The sequence below is a fragment of the Falco naumanni genome, chromosome 9, assembly GCF_017639655.2.
Source record: "Falco naumanni isolate bFalNau1 chromosome 9, bFalNau1.pat, whole genome shotgun sequence".
In the NCBI taxonomy this organism is placed as follows: domain Eukaryota; kingdom Metazoa; phylum Chordata; class Aves; order Falconiformes; family Falconidae; genus Falco; species Falco naumanni.
Window position 1 is genome coordinate 35,905,180 of NC_054062.1, and position 25,926 is coordinate 35,931,105.

A 25,926-nucleotide genomic window follows, 5' to 3' on the forward strand; every position below is an offset into this window, starting at 1 on the left:
ATTTGTGCAGTGAGAGGAAAAAGGTCCCTTTAAGTCGCCACTGAAGTCTTGAACTGTGGTATTTAATTGCAGGTACTGCCTTAATTCCCAGCTGCATTGTTAAATGCATTTGCCAGGCTGTGCAAGGACTGTGGAGAGAGAGCTTCAGTAGGGAAAAGTCCAGAGGCTCACAGATTCCAAAGTCATAAGCAATCACCCGTACCCGTACTCGCCAAGTCTGCTTACAGAGTAACAGTGACTTTGCATTTATTTAAATTGTCATGGAACAAATGAAAATATCTGTGTGGTTCCCAGGTAGGGAGTTGAGTCACCGTCATGGATGTGTTTAAAAGAGGGATAAATTAGGGCCTTCTCTAAACTTAAAAGCAGCAGTTTACGGGATTGCCATTCATTAATAATATACACTGCTGATAATTAGGTCTCACTCATAATCATTTCTCATATTCAGGACAGTTAACTCTTAACAATCTTAGATTTGTTGTCTGTAAAGTTGTAATACCAAAAAACTGCTGTCGTATATTCAGCATAGATTACGTATAAATATATGTGTAAACTTATGCATATTTTATAAATAAATATATATGTATTTATATACAAACATAATTTTCTAGGCAATTAATATATATTTATATATATGCTTAGCTGTGGTACTAGATGCTTGTTGGTTATGCTAGTAGTCTTACAACTTTTCAGGTGCTTACAGTGTTGCAAAATGCTTATAAACTCTTTCTGGTTTCACTATTCTAGTATGTATATGTCTGGATTTAAGAAAAGGAAATACTAATTATATTTTGCATTTAGTATGCAACTTCTTTTACACACAACAGGCTTCTGCCTTGGCTACTTCATATTGTACTACACTTTCAGTATGCAAAAACCTTAGCATGAAATACCAAATCCCAGAAAGACCATCTATAGTTCTTTATGCTCTAAATAGTCAAGGGGGAATGGGCACAGTGGGTGATTCAGAGATCTTTTCTCTCATATATTTTCCTAGGATTGAGATTGGCAGAGGAACATGAGCTGTTTCATGTGTTAGAAGTAAAAAAAACAAGTTAATCCCTTTCCCTGCATATAGCCTGTAAATTTGTTACCAAAACCTGGTAATTTGAACGCATATCCCTTGTACTTCTGTTTGAAGTAGAAGGGGTGTATCAAACACACACAGTCACAAAGCTCTGGTACTCTTTTCAAATATACATACATATATATATATGTGTGTGTGTGTATGTCTTGGCAAGTCATCTGATACATATTATAATTAAGTTTCACCATTTAACAGTGTATCACAAAAGTATAGGCTTGAAATTAAGTGTCTGTACCATAGTGAAATCAAATTCAGAAACAGCTTGATGTTCATATTAGGATAGTATTATGTGGATTTGTAGCACAATCATAAACGATTGGAATTTCAAAAAACTGTTCATGTTACTCAGTTCAGTCTTTTTTAGTGAATACAGAATAATATTCCTTTGCAGTAATTATATTCTTATTTAAATGTATTTTTAAACACATCTAATGAAGATTTCTCCATCAGTCATGAAACAGTGTATTCCGTTCTAAATTGCATGCCTTGGGTGGTGTAACTCAAGCTTCTTCCAGAAGAAGCCCTTGCATTCCAGATGTTATGCCCTGGCCAACACAGTGGCCTTAGCTTAGATGGTTTTTATTTGATGTTTGTATTAATTCTTTGTATACCATTTTGAATTGAAATGACATTAAGAATTGACATAATGGTTTGCAGTAAAATTAGGTTACCAGAATATACTGTTCTTACTACCTGAAATTCTTAGATGCCACTCCAGAAGAAATTTGCAAATGCTTATTTTTAAATCACAAAGAGCACAAACTATTCTTTGTTCTCAGACAGCGAAATTATATAAAGTAGTACTGCATAAATACTGTGCAGTTTAACTAGATTTCTTATTTACTCTAGTATTACCATGCAGTGAAGTGGTAGCTGTAGTTTTAATCTTCTACCATACTTGGTTTAGGCCTCACTTTAGCTGAATTCCTGCAACTCAAATACTACTTAAATCCTCTGAAAGCAAACTGTCTATACCCATCACACTGACTTTCATGATAGGTGATCAGATTATGGGGGATAATAAAATACTTGAGATACACCCCACTTGCCACAACTCTCTGCCTATGCTACCACAAGAGGACTCATCTGAACTTGTTGCTGAAAGATGAAGGACATCCTTAAAGTAAATCTTTAATTCTCATTAATTAATTTGAGATTAGTTCAGTCTAACATGGTATACAATTGCAGGATGAAGCATGAAAAAGCATCCTCAGGAGGGCAGAGTTCAAGCATGTATTCCTTTTACTGTGTGGCTTTCTCAGTGCTAGACAAAACTAGACAAGCACGATAAGACTTAAGCTATGCTGATGAGCATCGAAGAAAATGAAAAGGCATACAGAGAAGAAATTGTGAATTACCTCACATGATGAGTATTTTTTTTTTTTTTTCAAAAAGCTCTGAATAAATAGGCACTTGTTCTCCCGAATTATTCCGTTTGGTTGCTAATGAAAAATGTGTCTTGTCTTTTTTCCATATAATTTAAGAAATCTGTTCTTCCCACTGACCTTTCAGAAGGCAAGGTAATTCAAGTGATAATCTGAAGATGGAAGAAAGGATTTCAGATATCCCATTTTTCAAATTAAATGGCATCTACTTGTCTCACACTTCTGGAGGCCTCTTTTACAGAAGAAAATGAACCTTCCCACCACCACTGAATTAACTGATTTTTTTTTATTTCTGAGAACTGACACATAAGTAACTGTTCTGCACTCTAGAAACAGCTGAGCTCAAATGCAGTGAAGTTAATGGTAATTTAGCAGTGAATTTAAATGTTTCCAAGGGTTATGTTTGTTTCTCCAAGTAAAGCTAGGTATTAAAGCATTATTGTAGCATCTTTCCTAATATTTCAATTATATGTTACCAGATTTTCTAATTCAGAAGACTTTAGCTGAAGTTTTGTGTAAAAAATTATTATATACTTCAAAATTTTGCCTGAAATGATTCATACTTAAGTTATAGGTAGTGGTGCTTTCCTGTGGTGAGAATTCATGAATTACACAGTGAGCAGCTGTGGAGGAAAAGATGGAACACATACTTTACTTGTATTTGAAACCAACACATTGCATGAGAAAAGCTTCTTTTCCACAAGGTGTATGTTATCCATATTGAATATTACAGAAGTTTAGTTCTATCCCTTTACCTGTTTTCTGTCTTCAGTCTACAAGTGATAGGAAATGAGTTGTTGCAAATTAGTTTAGTCTGTACTTTTTGAGGTCCTTCTGTGTGTGGTGGATTCGTGGGTTGGGTTTCCTTCGCTTCAAATTGATGTGAAGGATCAAGGGAGATATGGTGGTACCAGGTCATGACTCAAAATAAGGCCATGGAGTACCAGAAGAAAATTCCCAGGACATTCTGGGTGAAGCACAGGATAATATCAAACTGACTCAAAATTTACAGTTTATTTAATTCAATCATACAAGGTAAACTGTCTCAGTAATTCCAGGTTACAGTTGTGGGACTTTTTAATTTAAAGAATAAGCATCAATCTTTTGGTAGTTTTGTCTCCGTTCAGACTGAAAGAAGATTCTGACACAGTAGGACTTTGTGGAATAGTAGTTCCAGCTTTGAGCTACATTATTCATCCTTATTCTTTGGCTAAAATTACTACTGGAATCACTGGCAAGGGTTTACAGCTGCTTCCCCAACTCCCATTTTAAAACTTTCTTTTTCGTTGTTGCACTTTATAACCATCCTCAGCCTACATGCCCAGCAAGTGTATTTTTATCACCATGATAAAAATTACAAATGTGTTCCCAATTAAAACTAACCATGTTATTACTATGACTAAAACTTTATTTTAAAAAGTATTAATGTGAGGCAATTTGCTAGAAAGAACAATTACCTGGTTTATACTTTTTATGCTCACTGAATTTTGTTCGTGTTTTGTTTTTCACATAGTGATTCCAGAGTTTATTAGTCAAGTAAATATTGCATTGGAGAGTTTAAGCAAGAGCACAGTGCATTCATTTGATGATAACCAGTTTGTGGACATCTCTAAGAAGGTGTATGATACAATTCATAATATCAGATGCTCAGTCATGATGATTCGGGTAAGTTATTTGTTTGTTCATTTATTACTCATGTCTAAGATAGTTCAGGACATCAGGGTGTTTTCAGGAAAATGTAGAGCTCTGCATGTGAACAATGCCCCATAGGTCATACTCAGGTTGAACTGATCTGGGAAATTTGGATTACAGTGAAACACCAGTGTTTATAACTTGGAAGGCTAGAATTGTGTTGAGTACCAGATCACAGTGTTACATAAAACATGTTTTGTTCTTCAAAAATGTTTATTTATATTTGGTTGATAAAGATCTTAATTTACTTCATGCATTACAAACTTGCGGCTACAAACCCAAATCTGCTTACAGCTCTTCAACCTTAATTTTATTAGGTGGACTGTAGAGTATATTCAGGTGATTCTGATAATCTCTTGTTGAAGTTTTGTCAGCTTCACAGCGGAAGACTGAACAGCCTGATTTCTATAAATCTTATGCAGTCACAATCAATGTACTTATCCTAATGTTCTTCCTGAAGTTCAAGAAATGTTTCAAAACAGCTTATTTTTAAAATTTGAAACAGAATTTTGTCAGATGAAATGGAGATACACTTTTCAAATGTAAATTTGTCTTCTGCATTTTCATGTTCAGTTGAGAAAAAAGTAAGAAACAGATTCCTCTTCTCTTTCAAATATAAAAACATATTGAAGGCTAGCATGACCAGCAGGTCAAAGGAGGTGATTCTGCCCCTCTGCTCTGCTCTGGTGAGACCCCACCAGGAGTCCTGCATCCAACTCAGGAACCTTCAACACAGGAAAGGTTCTGTTGGAGCAGTCCACAGGAGGGCCACAAAAATGATCACAGGGCTGGACCACTTGTCTTACAGAGACAGGCTGAAAGGGTTGGGGTTCAGCTTGGAGAAGGCTCTGGGGAGACCTTATTACAACCTTTCAATATTTAAAGGAGGGCTTGTAAGAAAAATAGGGACAGACTTTTTAGCAGAGCCTGTTTGGGTAGAACAAGGGGTGCGATGGTTTTAAACTAAAAGAGGACAGATTCAGAGTAGATATAAGTAGGAAATGTTTTACAGTGAGCGTGGTGAAACACTGGAACAGGTTGCCCAGGGACGTAGTAGATGCCCCATACCTGGATATGTTTGAGGTCAGGTTGGACAGGGCTCTGAGCAATCTGATCTAATTGAAGATGTCTCTACTTATTGCAGGAGGGTTGGAGTAGATGACCTTTAAAGGTCCCTTCCAACGCAAACAATATTATGGTTCTGTCATTCTAATATGGAAAAATATTAGTGAGTTAACATATTGCAGTGTGTAAGTCAAACAGTTTCAACAGAAATTCAAATGTGCAAAATCTTTAAAATAAGCCTCATTTAATGCCTGCATTGTTCATCCTGCTTGCCCTTAGTGACTCAGGGACTCTTGGTTTTTTTTAAGATTACACAGTTGTTCCTATCTGTTCCTCAGTGAGATCTGAGTCTTCTGTACATCCAGCCTTCTTGGGCTTGAACTCCGGATGATCATGACTGACTGTCGCTTTATGGAGTTTTTAATCTTTGGGAAATACACTGAGGAGTGTAAAAAAGCTTCAGTCGGTTTCTATGAGGACACAGACACTACTCTGCAGGAAGCTCTGAGTGTACTTTGTTACAGTCCTCTGTGGTGTGTGTATGTGTGTGGACAGTCACTCAAAAAAGAGAAGTGTATCTCCCCTATACTTCTTTTTGAAGCATGAGGGGGAAGTACCTTAATCTCAAGAGACTGTACATATGTATAATGCATAGTAAGCATACAGTGTATTTGTACTATGTAAGTGCATAGTGCATCTAAAATTACGAGTCACTGCACAAGACCTAAATGGGAAGTATTAAGATGAGGATTTCTATTGGTGCCATCTTCTGCTTTTGCTCTTTAACAAGGCAAGAAAAAAAAGTATCAGAAATTGGTTGGTTGTACCTGAAGCTGTGAGTAGCAATGAGGAGATACTCCTCCTCCTCCTCTGAATTGAAGAAGTTATGTCCAATGGGACAAAAGCCTGCCTCCACCTGTACTGAAACTCCCATTATCTTAAACAATGTATGTATTTGCCTTAGAAATCAGTGTTGCTTGTATTCAACTATGATTGAATGTATTCAACAGCCCAGCAATTACAGAGTCCTGACAAAAGCTCAGGTTAAAAAAAAATAATTCATTAAAAAGGACATGTGCAGCTTTCTACTTAATGAACACTACTATTCAGACACTGTCATGAGAGAGTTTTTTTGAGATTTGGTGAAATGAGTCAGCTACTTCACCATCCTTTAAGAGGTACTGACTTCCAGCACAGAGAGTGTGCTGAGGAAAACCTGGCATTCATTTTTTGAGTAAGGTTGTATTTGCAGTCCTAAGTAGATACATTCCAGACAATAGCAGTTTCATTTTAATTTGCCTGTAAGAAGCTTTAGTAACTCTGATGGTTATTCGGATCTTTGCTGTTAACCACAGCAGCCAAGGTGAGGAAATAAAAGTGTTCTGTGGCCAACTTACAGGGGCTTACTGATACAGTGCCAAAGAGCAACACGTTGCTGATTACAGACAGTTGCAAGACTGAATCAGGGAGAGAAATTGTTGATTAAAATGTAGTTGGGAAGTGTAAATGAACAAAGATGCTGATTCACAGGGGACAATTCTTCAACATCAAAGTAGAAGCAGAAACACTCCAGATCAGTTCTTCAGGAAGCATTTCAAGTATTTAATTACACAGAGAATGTTTTTAAAAATAGAGTTCCTAACTGTAAAATGCTGCCAAATAACTATTGTTAATGCAAATGATCAGATATACTTTTCAATGTTCAAGCTTAACCACAGATAAATAAAACATTTATTCCAGTCCTACAGGTATACTGTGAGTAACACTTGAAAGCAGCTAAATAGCAGAGGGTGTGCTGCACTGATGAGCTGCAATAGACATGCATCTGGAGCTGCAGGATGCTTCTCTTAAGATGCTTTTCATTGTTTCACTCACAAGGATTAATTCATCCAGTGATAGCTGTTGATCTGAAATTAGCAGACATTTGATCCAGGGAGTATAGCTGCTTGTGCTTATTAGCGTCTACATTCCTCAGTCCTTTTTTGACTCTTGAAGCATCTGATTTTTGTTAAATTGTAGAGGCTTTGGGAGCTTGATTTTGCACAGAAACATTTGGGCATTATCTGGGGAGTGTTTTAATTAGAAGATTGCTGCTATGGAAATAGATTAGAGTAGAGACTAGACTTAAACACAAGAATTCTGCCATGTGGCATATATGGAAAAGTCAAAGGAAACAGGTTGATGTTTTTTGAGACAATACATATTGAATGTTGCATAAAGTTAAGGCTGATGCCAGAACTTCTTTTTTAAGAAAAGGAGCTTCTATATGAAAGTATAATTTGTTGAAGAATATGAGACAGCTGGGTTGAAATAACAGCTAATAATATCCCATTAGGATATTAAACACAGTGGAAAGTGGTAATGGCTTCAAATGAGTAATAACTGCTGATAGCTGAAGCAGTAATAAAGTCATCCTAACAGAAATACAAGAACAGTGGAAGAGAATCCACAAAGTCGAAGTTTCATAGAATTCTTTGTTTTTATTGGAGGATAAACAAGTGAACTGCTACCAGTTTTCCAGAGAGGAAGAAGAGGGAAAAATCTTCATATAGACTTTATTAAAAATGCTTTTACTACTTTCATGTTCATGAAAGCAGTGAATGAGGAACCCGTGTTCCCTAATTTTATGAGAGGTGGAAAATGTATATTGAGATTGTAGTTCTTACCTGATACAATGCATCATTGTGATTCATTTCTTAAAAATCCTTTCTGCTGAATTTGTGTTCTGTGTGCTGTTTCTTTCAGAATTCTGGCATGGAGACTTTAGGTTCCCTCAGAGTTTATGGTGTTTGGCTTTTTGAGTGGGTTTTTTTTTTTGTTTTGTTTTTTGTTTTTTTTTTTTTTTGTTTTTGTTTTTTTGCACATTGCTCCCTTATTACCCTTGAGCAGCCATTCTTTGCACCGTGTTGTACATGATCTCCACCCGGTCTTCCCTGAAAACTGAGGCAAAGTATTCATTTTGGTTTTCTGTAATACCTATATAGTTTTATTTCAGCTAGATCCTCCCTACATCCCTGTTGGATTCCTTACCTTCCTGTTTCTTTAGCTAATAGTTATTTATTGTGGGTTTTAATTTCCTTTGCAAAATCAAACTTGGTTTAGCTACACATTCAGATGTCTACCGCATGAGTCTTTTAAAAATTTTTTGGCTACCTCAGAATACCCTTGGAATGGGTTCCCTTTTTCTCTTGTTGTGTTGGTTGCAAATTCTCGTTAGTTTTTCATTCTGTTTTGAAGAAATGTAGGAGTTTGTCCATAACAGAGCTTGTGAGCTCTTCAATACACATGATTTCTCTCAGTAACAGACATCACAGCAGACTTTGATCTCTTGCATCCAGCAAAGTTACAGGAATTTTCAGAACATGGACTTCTTGGAAAGGAAGATAGCAATTGGTAAAAACTTTCCTGTCATCCTGTTTCTCTTTCAGCCAGTTAACAAACGTCTGGTTTAAATTCTGCCTTTGCTTTTACTAATGTCAGAATTATCCTACACATGCAGGGGTTTCTACATGTTTCTACTTCTATAGTAGGAATGAGTTAGAACTTGTCAGATGCAGGTAATAGCACACATGAATTGAACCTCTGTTTTAAATCTAGAGAAAGCAAAGCAGGGAAGCATTTGAGAAAAAAAACCAAAAACATTTACTGCAGTCTTATGATGGGTTATTTTTTTTTTCAGAAGAGCCCTAAAACTTTGTGTGTGGGGAGGAAGAAAGAAAAAGAACAATTTATATAGTCTTGGTAAACTTCATTGTTTGTTGTTGGTCTGAAATTGACTGATGCTGGCTTATTACAAATACATATTGGGAAGTTTGTTAAATACCTTTTTTCTTCATTTTTAAATCCTATGCCAATTGCACAAGAGGAAGAGCTTCTGCAGCGGTAATTAGCAAGCCAGTTGGACCTGCACTTCTCATCACTTTCTTGGCATTTCTGACCTAAGTAGGTCAGAGCTGACCTTTCCTTCCCTCAGTTCCTTGTCAACTTCAGTTCTGTCATCCAAAGGTTGATACATCTAGATGCAGTGTGCCTGAAAAAGGATATATCTGATGTTCTTTAAAAAAGAGCCTAGAAGTGTCTGTTTTGTTAAGGATACCTGGAGACCTTTTCCAGGTTTTTATCCTGAGTCACATGAAAGGTGTTACTGGGGAATGTTATGGTTTTGCTGCTGACACCAAATAAGAAGTGAGTTAAAACTGTTTGGTGCCGTGATCAAATATGCATACTGGCAAGTAAAAGCTTCTGGCAGCTATTTGTCGCTGCCATACTGGCTTTTTAACATCTTGAGTCAGGATCACCAACCTTGAGGTACTATTATGGAGAAAACTGAACTCAGAGCGCTATCCCACATAGATTACATTTCATACCTTGATTCATCTACATATATATTTTCCAAGAAGTCCTATGTTTTTTACACTACAGTGTACCTGGGAAGCGATCTCATACTGTAGAAATATGTATTTGTTTATATTTACATCTGTATTAGCATCGTAAACTCAGGCATTATTATTATTACTTTGCCTTGCTGATGTCTTAACAAAATGCTCTGTACTGCAACAGTTTTGCAACACAGTCTGCACACATTTCAATGTAATATCCTGACTTTTTTTTTAATGCTAATCTCCATTTAGTACCAGGTCAGTTTGTGTTCCCAAATAAATAAAGCTGATTTCTGTTTTCTGGCAAACAACTACACATACCATTTTGCTTGTATTTCATATTTATGTACCATATAAAAAACTCTCAAAGGTCTTATTTTCTGCCAGTTTCATTAGTTTAAGGCCTTCAGTATCTTTGACAAATCAGACAAACAGTGTGGTTCTCTGTGTAATAGTGTTGCTGGTTTTGTTGCTTTAAAGAGCAAAAAGGTGCTCAGCAGTGTAACTGTAATTAAAACCCACCCTTTTATTTTCCTTAAATGCTGCATCCTGTTTTTTCTGAATATGTGCGCAGATTGCTACCTAAGAAGTATCTTTAGAGTTTGGAGTTGCCACAATTGCTGTAACAAGTATGTGTTCTTAAGAGTTGCAGTGTTTCCACAAAAGAAGATTAATTTATTGATTTTAAAAACAGATGATGTGTTCACATCTCAGGTAAAGGGAGGGAGACCAAAGAGGAATAAGCGGATGCTCACCTTTTTAATCTTCGACAGTGGAGTGGAAGCCAAAGAACAGATACGTTGTTATTTACCCAAGGAAGGATGGCCCTTGTCCTCCCACATATTCAGGTCCTCTTTGCTTAAACCATTGTATTAGAGAATTAGAATGAGCAAGGTAGTTGGGGAATGATAGATATTTGGGGGGTTTTATTTAAGATAAGGGAAACTGCCTGAGTTCTGTGCTTCTACATTCCTATACTTGCAGACTGACAAGTTTTAACTTTTTGGTTCATTGTACATCCTTCTGACTGCTGCCCCTGCTCCTGTGCTCCAGCCATTCGCTCAGTTTTTGCAGGGAGATTTCTGATTGTAGACTCTGAGTTCTTTTTACACATAAAATGAATAGTGGGTAGGAAAACAGATGCCTTCTTCATCCCAATACGTGCAATTCCAGAACTGTCCTTTTACATCCATGCACTCTATCATTATTATACAGAGAAATCGTCCTGTAGTATAGGGGTACCAAAAGCAGATGCCCCCTTCTGAGCAAGAATATGTAGAATTTTCATATTGCTTTATATATATATGTTGGAGGAGTAGATTCCTCTAATTCCATGTATAAGCATATGAGAAAGCACTTGACATTGTGAGGCTACATCTTGCATACTTGTCTGATGGTGAAGATTTTCTTTCCCCTCCAAAGCAGCAGCTGACATGTGCCATCCAGGTGTCTAGATATGACTAAATGGAAGTATGTACTTAAGTGCCAGGAACTCACCACTTGGATAGTAGCATGTTCAAGTGTAGTTACTATATGTTAACATTTATTACTTTTATTCATTATTTGAAGTTCTTGTAGTGCTATTCAGTGTTACTCTTTTTGTCAGAAATATTATGGTTAACTGAGCCTTGCTACTTGTCTCACACTCTTGATGGAGAGAGGAAGGAGAAGAGAAACATCTATAGGGGATCATGGAAGGAAGTGACCTCAGGAGATCATCTGGCCCACCTCCTGTTGAAAGCAGAGTATTATCTAGGGCCCTGTCAAGCCAAGGCTGACTTTACTGTCTGATTTTTAATTTTACTTATTAGTGGTAATGGAGAACTGATGGGGCAAACAAAGCAATAGTGTGTGCTGAATCTTACTTAGAAAAGCAAGCTGCTTGCTATATTGCATGCGTCTACTAGACTATAATAGTTACCATTGTTTCCTGTTTTTATGCCTGCTTCTTTGTATTCAGTACATGACTGTATGAACCATCTTCTCTTTTTTTATACTTTTTCCAGTTAAAAATCTGCTTTAGATTTCCAGTTGGTAAAGTGTCAGCTAATGTGAAATTGTGTTGGTTTTGAAAAAAGGAAGGGAGGGGGAAAAGGCTTTGCAGGTATATATAGGTAAAAACAGTGAGTGATTTTAGAAAAGCTGATACTGGGACCAGTGGTGAAAGTGTCAGCTGCATACTATCAGTTACAAAATACATGTGCAATTATCCATCCTGGCGAATCTGCATTGTCTTCTGCCCAAGCTATACAGCCATAGGCATCATACAAGGCTGTGAGTTAAGAACTTTGCAGTAGCAAATTGCTACATGGCTCACCATCAAAGTCACTTAGTGCTGGGGTTACTGGTTCGGTCAGGGAAGCCAGTATGCTTTGTACAGAAATGGATGATGTGAAAAATTTTGACTTACATAGTACTTCAAATTTCAGTTCTTCCCATTTTGGAGATTAAATTAGACTGCAACTGTGTCACATATGTTTATGTTTCTAATTGTTCACAAAGTTATCCCTCCCTTTCAGGAAAACAACTTTCCAGAATGATTTGGTAGCTCTAGTTTAGCGACTTACTGGAAAATTAAGCACAAGGCAGTATTTTTGCTGGAACATTAAAATCTTCACTGAGGGTTTTTTTTCCATACAGCAAGGAAAAGTGATGTGTATTCCTCCTTGCCATTTGGTGCTTACTGTCTAATACAAATTACATTCCCAGAGAAGTGGAATGAATATTATTTATTAAAAGGGGAAGACAATTTCTGTAGCTAAGTCTGGAAGGCACAGAAAAAGTGTTAGAAATCACAGATACTCTATTAAAATATGCATCCTGCCACATGGTTCACTGGAGTATGAGAAATGCAAGCCTGGAAATGGAGATTGCAGTCTCTCGGTAGTGTTAATAGCTCAGGCTATGTTTCTGATTCTGAAATCGCCCCTGTCAATGCTAATGCCAGTTCTGGCTCAGAGACCTTCATTGCTCAGTGTAAATCTGGCCGCAGATCCCTTTTACTGATCATAATCATCTGTACAGTCCATGGCCTAGTTGAAATTTCTCAATTGCCGTGATTTTCACTGTGGAATTATTTAACTGCTAGGATGGACTCTTTAGCACGATGCAGAAAAGCAGTGAGGTACATTACAAATATATTCAATATGTAATCAGACTTCAAAAACATAATAATCTGTGTGCTAGATTGTGATCTCAGTTTTGTTGTCACAAGAATGGAGTAGCAGTGCTGTGGTCTGTGTCATTCTGTGCTTTGACGTTGGTGTAACAGTAGAAGATCTGGTCATGCATGTCCTTGCTGATGAAGCAGTGTGACAGCGCAAAAGGTATAGGAGGAGTTATTTGTTTACTTAACCCTAAATAGTTCTTTGGTTTATGTTTTATAATTCCTTAGTATTCCATAGGTATATTTGAGTTCAGGTTTTGCTGTTAATGATGTCTTCCTGTTTTTTTGGTTTTTGTTTTGTTTTGAACATGGTTGGGAACTTGAATCATGCTAGATTATTTTCTTGAAAGTTTGCTTGTGGAGTTGGAATGCAGAGTTGATGAAGGCAGGTGGACATACCAAGCAAGCAGACATAGTAATAACACGGAACCTGACTCAGAAAAAACAGAAAGCTTGAAAGAAGATTCTTTAGAGAATTTTAAAAAAATCCTCCACTGGGCATGATAAATGGAAGATGGCATTTTTAAGTACTGCTTACCTGAAAAGATTCTCTAGAGGTTGACAAACCAGATACTAATTACTTGAGAACCTCTGGGATTTGCTGTTCACTATAGCAAGTAGTTTAGTTATTAGGAAATAGAGCAGTAACATTAACATAAAATTAGTTTGTGACTCCAAGTGCCTTGTTATCCTGGTCTCCATGAAGTAGGCTGCATAAAATGGGTGTAGAAAATACAAGAAAATCCAATTATTCAGCAAGTTGGACAGAAATCTTTGTGAAAATAGGGACCTTCCTTTTTCCTAGGCACAGTCCAGCATGAAATAGTGCTTGAGAAATGATCACGTGTGCCAATTTGATTAGCCTTTAAATATCCTGAAATTTGTTACAGTGGTACATTACAAAAATAGTAATAACTTTTATGTTACGATACAGCAAAGCAGATCCATATGAAGTACTGAAAATAAAGAACTGCCAGTAGACCGGGGGTCCTCAAACTACAGCCCACAGGCCGGATACGGCCCCCCAGGGTCCTCAGTCCGGCCCCTGGTAGTTACAGAACCCCCTGCCGGGGGCTGGGGGTGAAAAACAAGCAGCTGCAGATGGCTGCCTGCCACTGCATCTGCGTGCCGGCCCCCTGTTTAAAAAGTTTGAGGACCTCTGGTCTAGAGTGAGGCAGTGGCACCTTGGGGATGCACACAAGTGCAGTTACGTGTCCCTGAGAATGGCTTTGTCAGCATATGATTGCCTTCGTTAGCCCCTTTGCACCCAGAGCAGCTGCATGGGATCATGTCCAGCACAGGTAGGGGAATATCATCGTTCTTCCAGGGGCACTGAAATCCACTGGCTGACTGTACGTAGTCTTGCAGTGAGGGCCACATGCTTGACCGCAGTAATGGGCATCAGAGCAAGCTGAATCACTGACATCCATTATGCTTCCACCGATATGAATTGTATTAATCATACCAACGCCTGCCTTTTACTTTCTCCATAATCAGTAATTTGCTCATTGAGGAAATCAGATAAGCAGATGTCAGACAACTCTACATTCTTTGTGTTGTGATGTGTTATCAGAATGGGAATCGGTCCCTTTTGCCTTAGTGAGAAACCAGTCTGTCATCCCACCTGAACATGGCGTGGCATGCCATGCTATGTCTGTGAGTTTTGCTGACCCCACAGGATTGTTCTGTCAAATACACTCTGAAAATCTTTGTGGGTTTGTGAAAGTTGGATTCCAAATGTGTAAAAAAGCAAGTATGAGACAAAGAACAGAGCTGAATGTTTACTGTTTCAGTGAGGAAGAGCTAACCACAGCAAGCAAAAGTAAATGCCTTGTAGCACAGTTACATGCTTGAAGTGATGATGAAGTCAGATCTCACCAGTGCCCTGAACCTGTATAAGAACAAATCTCAGTCTGACTGGTCAGTGGCCAACAAATAAAACAAACTTGTCAGCTTCATAAGTGAAGCCAAAAATAGAACTTAACCAGATTTTAAGTAGAGCAGCACCAGAACAAATTGTTGCTTCATTTGCCAGTGTTGGTGTTTGCAGACTAATCGCTTTTTTTCTGAAATGGAGCCAGTCCGCAGCAGAGGTGAAACCTAAACTTGTGTCTGCCTGAACTTAGTCTTCCCTTTCCCCTTGGCTGTTCCATTTCATTAATACAGCCTTAAGCCTTGCATCTTACAGCTTACCATCCCAGGCTTCACTGCTTGTTTGCTCCTGCCGTTTATAGGAAACTCACAGATCAGAAAGCAGGTGACTCACCCTAGTTGCCTTTTAACTGCAGAAAAGATTTGCATGAAGGGAGTTGTTTTTTCCTGAATGAAAAGATCATCCTATCTGATAGTGTTGCTGCTGTATTGTTGATTTTGTCTGGGGGGGTTGGGTTTTTTTGGTGTATGGAATTGTACCATGCATGTGAAGAATGTACTAGCTTTACAATTCACAGGAGTGTTTTCTCCCTATAAAATTATTGCATGTTTCTCAGCTGTTACAGTTAAATCCACATGAAATTTTAGGTTGTGTTTAGTTCATCAATAAAAAGCTTAATTTTCTCCTGATATTTTTTATTCCATAAAATGCTGTAGCAAGTATTACCTGCAGCATGGATATTTAGAGATGGAATGATTCGTCCTTACACAGTCTGTAGGATTGCCAGATAGCTCAGAGGTTTGGCAGGGAGTTTTTACCTGGTATAATTGGATTTTAGGCTGTGATACGTTTCTGCTCCTTTTTTGTTTATTCGTGGGTATGTTGGTGAGCTCAGAGATTTATCTGCTGCCTAGGAAAAAAAAAAAAAAAAAAAAGAAAAGATGAGAGCATTACTAATTGCCAAAAAATACCATGCTCCACAAAGAAAAAATGAAAGAACAATTGAAATTCATATCAGGGACCATTCAACAACTAACATGAGTAGCTTGCAGTGAAGACATAGGATAGTATTCTTTAAAAATCCTGATGCTGCGACACAGATGTAACTATGCATTGTCCCACCTCACGTAGTATTGTTTATTTGTATTCTCTTCATTTTTTTCCCATCCTCCTTTTTTTTTTTATTCCTTTTCTCTTTTCTCTCTCGTTACCTTACAGTTTGTCTCATGTTTCTATGCAGATTTACTTCTCATGCCTGATATCAAAGTAGTACAAGAATCTGTTCTAAAGCATGAAAACTGAATTCCCACAGGGTGCTAGTCTATTTAGAAAAAAATGTAACTAGTGCATGAATTCTGATTTTTTTTTGGATACTAAAATAAATATTATAATCAAGTATGAAATTTAAAGATGGTAGACTGTGTATAGAAGTTGTGTAATACAGTCCAAAACATCTTGTTAGAAGCAGAGGCATACATGCTGAAAGCTGCCTTGGCATATGGATGTGGATTAGAAGATGGATGTTTAAATACAAAGTTTAAGGCCCATAGACCCATGTTCACATGCCCTGAAGTCTACCTCAGTCTGTGTACTTAGTAGTTTATACAGACCGGGGAAGTCATCTGAGCTAGACAAAAAACAGGTGGCACCATGAATTTAGTCCACTTCAGTCTCATTTCCAGAGTTGAAATCGCCACTCTGCCATGTCTTCCCATGCAAGATAAAGGAAGTGCTGGACAGACCAGAACAGGATCCACTGGCTAGGAATACAGTTTAAAACAGCTGGCATTTTGTGAAAATACTGTCATCTTCATGATTAGTAGTTTTCATTCTCTTCTGGGCCAAGTGACCTTGCTAAAGGCTTCAGAGGTTAAAAGCAGGTCCCCCTGCACTCGGCACTGGTGAGGCCACACCTCAAATCCTGTATTCTATTTTGGGCTCCTCACTTCAGGAGGGATGTAGGGGTGCTGGAACATATCCAGAGAAGGGCAACAAAGCTGGTGAAGGGTCTGGAGCACCAAGTCTTATAAGGAGCAACTGAGGGAACTGGGGTTGTTTAGCCTGGAGAAGAGGAGGCTCAGGGGGGACCTTATTGCTCTCTACAGCTACCTGAGAGGAGGTTTTAGGCAGGTGGGGGTTGGTCTCTTTCTCTTCTCCCAGATAACTAGCAACAGGACAAGATTAAATGGCCTTCAGTTGTGCCAGGGGAGGTTTAGATTGGATATTAGGAAAAATTTCTTCACTGAAAGGGTGGTCAAGCACTGGAACAGGCTGCCCAGGGAGATGGTGGAATCACCATCCCTGGAAGTGTTTAAAAACCACAGAGATGTGGTGCTTAGTGACATGGTTTAGTAGTGGTGGACTTGGCAGTGCTGGGTTTAGACCAGACACTGGGAAGCATTTCTTTACCAAGAGGGTGGTCAAACACTGGAACAGGCTTCCTAGAGAGGTGGTCGATGCCCCAAACCTGTCAGTCTTTAAGAGACATTTGGACAATGCCCCTAATGACATGTTTCAACTTTTGGTCACCCCTGAAGTGATCAGGCAGTTGGACTAGTTGGCCGTTGTAGGTCCCTTCCAGCTGAAAATATTCTGTTCTGTTTTATTCTGCTACTTGTTCCAGAAAGTCTAAGCAAAATATATTGTTTTCCAAGGAAGCTATTAGGTGGTATTTTTTTCTGTACTATTACATAGAATGTTAACTAATTGCTTGGGAAAAAAAGTATGTATTTTACTGGAAATACCATGAAAGAAAATTGGAATTTCAAGGGAATTTAATGTATTTTTAAGCTCTGGTGGAGCACATCACTGAATAGTGGGCCATTGTGAACTGATACATGTAGTTGTTATGGGCTACATGATCTGCTTATAGAAATTTAGCAGCAATGTTAAAATCAGTAAACTCTGGCAGTTGCTCTGCTTGCAGGTCTGATTCTTATTACTTTGTAGGACAGAAAATTAAGACTTTGTCGATAAAACATTAAAAAAGAGGAACTAGATAAAGAACATTCCACCACTGTGAGCAGCAGACCTTATTTACCCATCTCACTCCGCCTGTATCTGGTATTCGTGTGGTCCCATGGTATGACACAGTTCATTGACCATTCATGACTAGTTATTTCCTGTCTTCTAACTCTTTTGAAGTTCTCTTCTACCCTTTTCACTCCATTTGAAATTGGATTTCTTCCTTGTGAAAGTTAGCTTCCTCTCCTTTTTAAATCTTAAAGTCTCTCAGACTCATGTGGGTGTTCACACCTGATTTCATTCCCTTCTCTGTTTCATATGTTGCTCTATCTATATTAAAATACAACAGTAAAAAACTGTAAATGTTTTAGAAACAAGCACTTAAAAGTTAGTAGATGGTGCTGTTCAAGTTTTCTGCAAACTTAATGCACTACATCTGAATAATGTGTCATTATATCATCCCTAGTGTATGTTTAGCAAGTAGGGGTGTTTTTTCATGGTATCCTAGTAATAATAGTAAATCTTGTTGCACTGCATTAAATAAGTACACCTTAATATCCATACTGCCTGCATGTATATGCATACTAATATGTTAGTATTTCCATAATAGAAAACAAAAGTTTAAACCAAGTTGATGAGTTAGATTATTGGTTTCTATTCAACTGTGCGAGTTTGTTTTTACATTACATTAGGTATTGCAAGTCCCATTATAAACTTTCAAGCAGTAGTAACTCCTACAACAAATTAACAGTAGTGCACTGCATAACTGAAGATAACTTCAATGGCTGTTGTTTTTTTCTGTTTCTCAGAATTTATGCTATCAAGGTGTCATTCCTATATATATCAATTTGTATTTAAATTTATCATTCTCATAAAGACTCATGTACTCTAACAGCAGGCATTCTGTAGTGTAATCTGTGCATGACAAGGTATCTGCTTTCAAAAAAAAATAAATGGTTGGTAGCAGTGTTTACAAGCTTGAGTCTTGTATAATATTTGCTTCCTTTTCCTTCATGTCCAGTAGTTCAAGCACAGTGGTACTCTTTTCAGTAGTTTCCTTTCAGACCAGGATTAATTTCTAATAATTCCCAATATTCATTTGTCTGACCTGTTCTTAGAAACCTCCACAGCTGGAAAATCCCTGGTGTCTTCAAGCAATCAATTCCACTCTTTCATCACCTTTAGAAAGGGCCTCAGGTTGTACCAGGGGAGGTTTAAATTGGATATTAGGAAAAATTTTTTCACTGAAAGGGTAGTCAAGCATTGGAACAGGCTGCCCAGGGAGGTGGCGGAGTCATCATCCCTGGAGATGTTTAAAAAACACATAGATGCAGTGCTCAGGGACATGGTTTATTGATCTACTTGGCATGCTGGGTTAACAGTTGGACTTGATGATCTTAAAGTTCTTTTCCAACCTAAATGATTCTATGATTTATTCTATGGTTCTTCCTAAAATCCACCCCACATGTCTCCTTCATGGCAGCTTACAGCACTTCTTGTCTGGTCCATCAAGGATGTGGAGAACAGTCCGTTTCCAACTTCTTGATTCTAGTATATTTAAAGAGCTTCTTTTCACATCATGCTCTTGCTTCTTGTGACCATTTTCTTCTGCTGGTTTACATCCTTGTGGAGGTGCAATGCCCAACACTACAGTACTCCCAATGGAAGCCTTAACTCTGAGTTGAGTAGAAGGCCTATTTCATACAGCTTGCTGACTGTGATCCTGCAGATACTTAATAACGATCTGGTTGCCTTTATTTTCAAGAATGTGACATTACTGCTTCCAGTTCAGCCTGTGATCCACTATAGTTCTTAATGCTTTTCTGTAGAGCTCCTGCTTAGCCACTTTGTTCCCATCTCTTATCTGTACAGTTGATCTTTCCTGCCTAAATTCAGTACTTTGCATTTGTTCCTAATGTGCTATCTTCCTCTCTTTCTCAGTCAGTTTGTCAAGATTATGTTACATTATAATACTGGCTTTACGACTCAGTCTCTATCCAGAATGCAGTACCACCTAGAGATTTAGCGAGGCCACTCTATTCCATTGTACAAAGGTTTTTTTAATGAAAATACTGGGCTTAGTGCAGATGCCTGTTGAATTCTACTCAATAAATCCTGTCATTTTGACAGAAAAATTTGGTAACTATTTTGGAGTAAATTTTTTTAACCAATTATGTACAAACACTATCATTGGTTCATCTAGAACTTATTTCGTTAGCTTACTTAAAAGGAAGATAATGTGAAAGCATACAAAACCTTCTACTTCTTTATCCACAAAGGGGAATTAGCCCATCAAAGAAGTAAGTTTGATTGTTTTGCCATGGTTTATTCTTGATAAATCTATGCTTGCTGTTAACTCTGGTTGTTTCCTTTCAGGTTATCTTTTCTTTTAGCAGCAGGTGTCATTAAAGCACATTGGGTATTCTTCCTGTGTAAGGATGAGCACTTACGAAGAGGCTGTTCTGTGTATGGCTTTTGCCATACTTCATACAGAAACATAAGCTCTGCTTCGTATCGTACACTGTTTAAAATACAGGTTCACCCAGTTCACAGGACAGACCTCTGTTGTTCTTCTGCCTTACATTCTGTGAGTTGCAGGTTAATGCAAATGAACAAACTACTATTCATGTTGGAGAGTTAGACTTTGACATGCTTAGTTTATTCATGAAAGGAGTATAGCTTCATCCTTGCTGACCCACAGCTCTGGTTTGTGGAGACAAGAGGACATACTATCCAGGGTCCTATTTTCCCCACAGTTTTTGGGGACTAGTAACTTAGAATGAAAGACCTCAGTGAAGTCGATGCAGTCACGCACATGCACATGTAACTTGTAGTTGGAATTCGTGTGCCTTACAAAGCCTTCCTGTATTGAGATACTTTGGCTGTCACATCAATTACATGCTATAATGCCCAAAGCTGCTTTAGTTTGTCAGGGAAGTTTGTTCTCATTGCCAAAATTAAACTTTTCCAGGAGATTGGAAACCTGATCTAGTTCTAATACTTAACTGACTGTGAAAGGGTTTTACTGAAATTATTCATGTGCCTGAGCAGTTTCCACAAAACCTTAAAATTATTGGTAGGCAACACCAATGACAAACCAAATTAATTTCATTAATACTTTTCTAAAAAGTGTTTATCAAAGGCTTTTTTTTTTCTTTTAATGAAAAAAAATATCTTTGTATTCCATTCTGTTCTAGTAAGAAAGACTTCCCCCACCCACCCACCCCCTCCTTTTCTTAAATCCATTGCCATGGGATAAAAATATTGCTGATCAGTTCCAGCAGTTCTGATTGCATTTAGGCTGGGAATGGTTACTATGTATTTAGATTCATTAGTTGTTACTGTTCACTGATTGTTCAAGTCAGATAATAGCGGAGACTTCTCAAAGACCAATTTCACCCCATGCAACCAAGCGAGATTTATTGAGTTACAATTGGCTGCAGTTACTGTGCTTTTTATGTACCTTAGTTAAAAAAAAGGATAAGTGAAGCTTTATGGTCCCAGGATGAGAAGTGAGCACCTCCTAAATTCCCTAGTTGTTTAAGCAAATGTACTCTGATGTGTTGCAGCTAGAATAATCACAGTACTAGAAAATGTGACCTATGAGAAAAACAACAAACAGGTTAATTAGTCTAGCAAATAGAGCAACAAAAGGGGAGAAAGAAGGGAAAGATAGGATAGCCATTTTAAATTATATAAAATGTTTTTGCACAAGAAAGGAGAAAATCTGTGTTACATGTTCATAATGGATACAAAGGGAATAAGCTGTGATTGCATGGGGGAAGATTCAGTTTAGACATTAGGAAAACTGAATTTTTAAAGTAAGATTCTGTTAAATTTTCATAGATATTAAGGCTCTTCTGTCTGCCTTTGTGTCATTTTTATCTATGGGAATCTGTGTTCATAAATCACAGTTATGCTGAATATGTCCCATTTCACTGACCAGCAGAGGCTGTTAGAGATGCATATTGTGACAAAATAAGCAAAGGGAAAATACTGAACTGGATAAATTTCCCATTTGATGGGTTAGAGGGGAATATTCCTTGCTGACTTGTTTCACATAACTTTGTCATGAAACCTCAAATTAAAGAAAACATTTCACGTGCAAAACCAAGAATTTTCCATAGGCTGGTAAATTCATTAGTAACACTGTACATATAACTGAAAAGCTGCTGTTGTATGATTGGCTTTAGCATCTATAAAGTTTATAAAAAAATCATGTAATAAATTGTTCAGAAACAAGATCTGAAATAATAATGTTCTTTGAGGGGTGGTTGTGTGTGTGTGTGTTTAGTTCTACTTCACTTAAGGGGAGCCTATTTATTAATAAAGGCTATCGGCCTCTTAAAGCAGAATCAAATTACTGGTTTGTTGCATGAAGGCTGGTTTGCACAATGGTGTGCTTAATGGGTTATTTAGTTCCACATCAATTGGCACAGATCACTCAGTTCAGCGGTTATTGGTTACTGAATGACTAAATGTGTGTGGAGGTACGTTCTGGGCATCAGAAGCCTCTTGATAATTGAAAGCAGGAAGGAAAGCAAGGGATGTAGGATTCATGGCTAGGGTAGTTTTATTTTCACTGTCTTAGTGTCTGGGAGGAACATTGCTAAAACTGAGAAGTTTACATTTCAACAATAAGTCATAGGTGGGAATGTGTGGAAGGAATGACAGTAGTGGTACCTGTGCATTCGGTAGTGGGCTGTGCATTAGATTATGTATTTTTACAACAATGCACAAGTTTTTGATTGGCAGGCTTATGCTGTTTACCTTTTTTTAAGATGGTATATTTTACTTGCAAGTCAGACAGTAGAGAGGGTGAGTTGATACTGGAGAGACATGAGAAAATCTTGAGGTTGTAGATAATAGTTTCATCTGCTCCAGTTTGAAAAATGCAGTTAGGACTGGCAATCTTTTGCTAAGGGACGTATTCATGTACCCAAGGAAATTTATATTTTTTTTTAGTATGATCATTCAGCATAATTCATTTAACAGAAGCAGATGGATTTGGCATGTTAAAGAAGAATCTTTGATGCAGGGGCTACCATTCCTCAGGCTATATTCATCTGATAAACCTACATTTCTTACGGAATTATGAATTGTCTATTTTGTCCCTTGTTTCTTCTCCTTTCTGGGTACTGAAATGTCTTTTTACAACAGTCAGTCTTTGAGGTATTCACCGCACCTTTTTTACCTTTGACATATTGATGTTATTCAAAAGCAGTTTCAGTTTTCTTGTCTGCATTTCATATGACAGTCTGCCTTGAAACAACTATTTTGTTTCTGCTTTGGGAGTGAGACTTTGGGATATAGTCTCCTTCTCCACAAAAAATGGACTCTTCTAGGGAGGAAAGGGAGTTTCTGCAGGAAGGCAGGCTGTGTCACATGTTTTCAAAGCACAATTTCAAATCTCTTGTTCACAGAAGTGGATTTATCTTAGCACACTTCACCAATCTCTATCACAAGGAAGCATCGTGGAGAGTTCACCATGAGATAAGATTAAAATACAAGCCAAATGTTTTTTTTTAAAAAACAACAAAAACAAACAAACAAACAAACAAAGCAACCAAAAAAACCCAAACCAAACCAAAAAAAAAAACCAAGTATGAAAGATGAGGAAGGAAACAAAGGTTTTTATTGAAAGTATCTGGAACCTGTGACTAGATCTAGCTAAGTATATCTTCATTGTAGTAATTTCTTCTGTTTGGTTTTTTTTTTCCTGGCCTTCCATCGGACTCCCCAGTCCCATGCAGAGGGTGTTATCCAGCTGTGTCTTGGAAACATCTCAGGATGGAGTCTACACAACCTCTCTGGGCAGCCTGTTTCACTGCTGTGCTGTCCTCATGGGGAAAAAGGTTTTCCTTACACTCAGGCTGAACCTGTCTTGTTCCAACTTAAACCTGTTACCTTTCATCCTCTCACCATGTACTGCTCTGTGGAGTCTGACTCCAGCTTGATGATCTCCCCCCTAGGTTTTGGCAGGCTGCTGTTAGATGCCCTGAAGCCACCTCCTCTCTAAGCAGAACCAGCCCAGTTCCCTCAGCCTCTCCTTGTAAAACAAGTGTTCCAGCCACCAGCTGTTTTGATGGTCTTCTGCTGAACTCACTGCAGTTAATCAACCTGTTGGTGTCCCTTGCTGCCAGGGCAGGCAGCAGGCTCCTGCCCACCTTGCTGTGTGCTGAGAGCTCCAGGTCCTTTTCAGCTGATTGGCTTTCTGGCCAGGCAGTCCCACCTTGTTCTGTTTGTAGCAAGAGGTTCTCCCTTCTTAGCTGAAAGACTTTACATTTATCTTTGGTGAATTTTTTAAGATTTCTGTCAGACGATTCTTATACAGTGTGCATAAATCCCTCTGGATAGCAGCCCTGCCCTTAGGTGTATCAACCAGTCCCCGTATCTGATGTCATCTGTAAACTCGCTGCATGTGCACTGCATCGTCTCCTCCAGAAACTTGGTAAAGATACCATGCAGAACTTGTCTTGGGATAGACTTCTGTGGTGCTTCTCTTGTTCCCAGCCACCAGGCACAGTACAACCCATGAACTGTTGCCCTCTGAGCCTGATCATCTGACCAGTTTTTATCCATCTAGTTGTTCAACGATCCAAAGTCTCATGTCCCACATTGGTTACAGAAACTGGGAGATCGTGTGAAGAGCCTTTCTAAATGGTAGCCGCTGTTCTTGCCTCATTAAGAAATGTGGGAGAACGTAGTCAGGTTGGTGAGGCATGAATTACCCTTGAGAGATTCATGCTGACTGTTCATAGGACTATGTCCTTCATACGCCTGGAAGCGTGTTCCAAGAGGAGCCAGTCCATGATTTTCTTGGGGACTGAAGAGAGGCTGAACAACCTGTACTTTCCCAGTTTGTTCTTCTGTCCATTTTTTGAAAATGGAACCATTAAGAATTTTTGAAGCCAAAATGCAAAGCATCTGTTTGGTTGCCTTTGGAGTTAACCAGTCCTACAGTACTGGCTATTTAGACTACTTTAAATGCATACAGATGTGATAGAGAAAAGAAATTCTATTCTCTTTTCATTTTCAAATGTTGGAGTAATGTGTAGAAATAGTCTTGTATTTCAAACACGACTATAAAATTGGTAGGCCATATATAATTTACTTTATAAGTATTAGTGGCACAAGTGAGAACAGTGGCTCAGCTGGCTTTTCCCTGTCTATTTTCAAACAACTAAAGTATTTTCATTGTAAATGAAATGTATTGATTAGCTTCCCACTAGATGGAGCAAATGTATGTCAACCTAGGAGAGGAAACAGAATACATTTTAGATTAGCAGAACCAAATCACTTGTATTGAAAACTGCTGTTCTGTTCTTTTGAATTATTAATTTTCTGAGTTTAAAATGGAATCTTCTAAGCCATGTTGTGGTTTCCTACTTAATGAGCATAAGCAAAGGACACACTTTGTGTGGAGGTCTGTATCAGTTGTCATGTTTTTAATGGAGTGAAGACAGGGACTTCAGTTACAACAGAGGTGTATGATTCTAATATCTACGTTTGATTGTATTTTCTGTTGTTCCTATTTGGGATTTAAAATTATTTTTTAAGATATCATACCAAAAAAGTGCTTCCTTGAAATGAAATAATTGGGAAAAAGTAAATAAGCTTTCAGGTTCCCAAGTGTGTCCTCAGTATGAGTACAAATGAATAATTTGTACTACTGAAATCTTAGCTTCTTTTCTGATTACGCTGTTTTGTTCCATGAAAACTGCCACTTTGTCTATAAAATTTAACTTAACCTTGTATCTATTGACCCTTTTGGTTACAGTACCATTACTAGTTTGGATTCTCAGGCAACTTTCAAGCTTCCCCCAACATTTTAGATTTAAACATGTGTTCAGTGCTCTTACACAGCATAACTAGGTCAGTATTTTCAGGAGTAAAACTCCTAGAATTGTTCTAGGTATTATGAAAGAGTGGCACACCTACAAAGTGCCATCAGTGCTTCAAGAGGTACACCCAAACTTCAAGGAAGAAGGAATGAAAATAGGGCTGTAATACAGGTTTTCAGCAAGAGAGTTGTAACTTAGGATAGAAAATAGGTGCTAAAACTCTGTGACAACTTACTCCGCTGTGACAACTTCACAGTTTTTACTTTAAAAATACTTCCTGAAGGCAGTCCTTAAAAATTTCACTTTAAGCTTTTCAGTTACATTTCCTCTGCTCACATCCTTCCTGTCTCCCAGGCCGTTTATTGAGAAGACCGTTATCTTAATGTATGTTCCGTGAGAACTGAAAACACAGGAGTTGTGACATGGAGACAGGCTATTGATCTATCTAGGTGTTTTTAATGGTGATTAATT

The 25,926-nt window shown here is 38.0% G+C and overlaps 1 protein-coding gene across 3 annotated transcripts in view; it reads left to right on the top strand.

Moving 5' to 3' along the window:
- CTNNA3 (catenin alpha 3) overlaps positions 1–25,926 on the top strand; it is a 509,885-nt gene that overhangs the window by 407,642 nt on the left and 76,317 nt on the right. For all 3 annotated transcript variants that reach the window (XM_040606308.1, XM_040606309.1, XM_040606311.1), the window contains one exon: positions 3,986–4,137. In XM_040606308.1, coding sequence (XP_040462242.1) covers positions 3,986–4,137 — 152 coding nt within the window. The remainder of the gene's footprint in view (positions 1–3,985; positions 4,138–25,926) is intronic.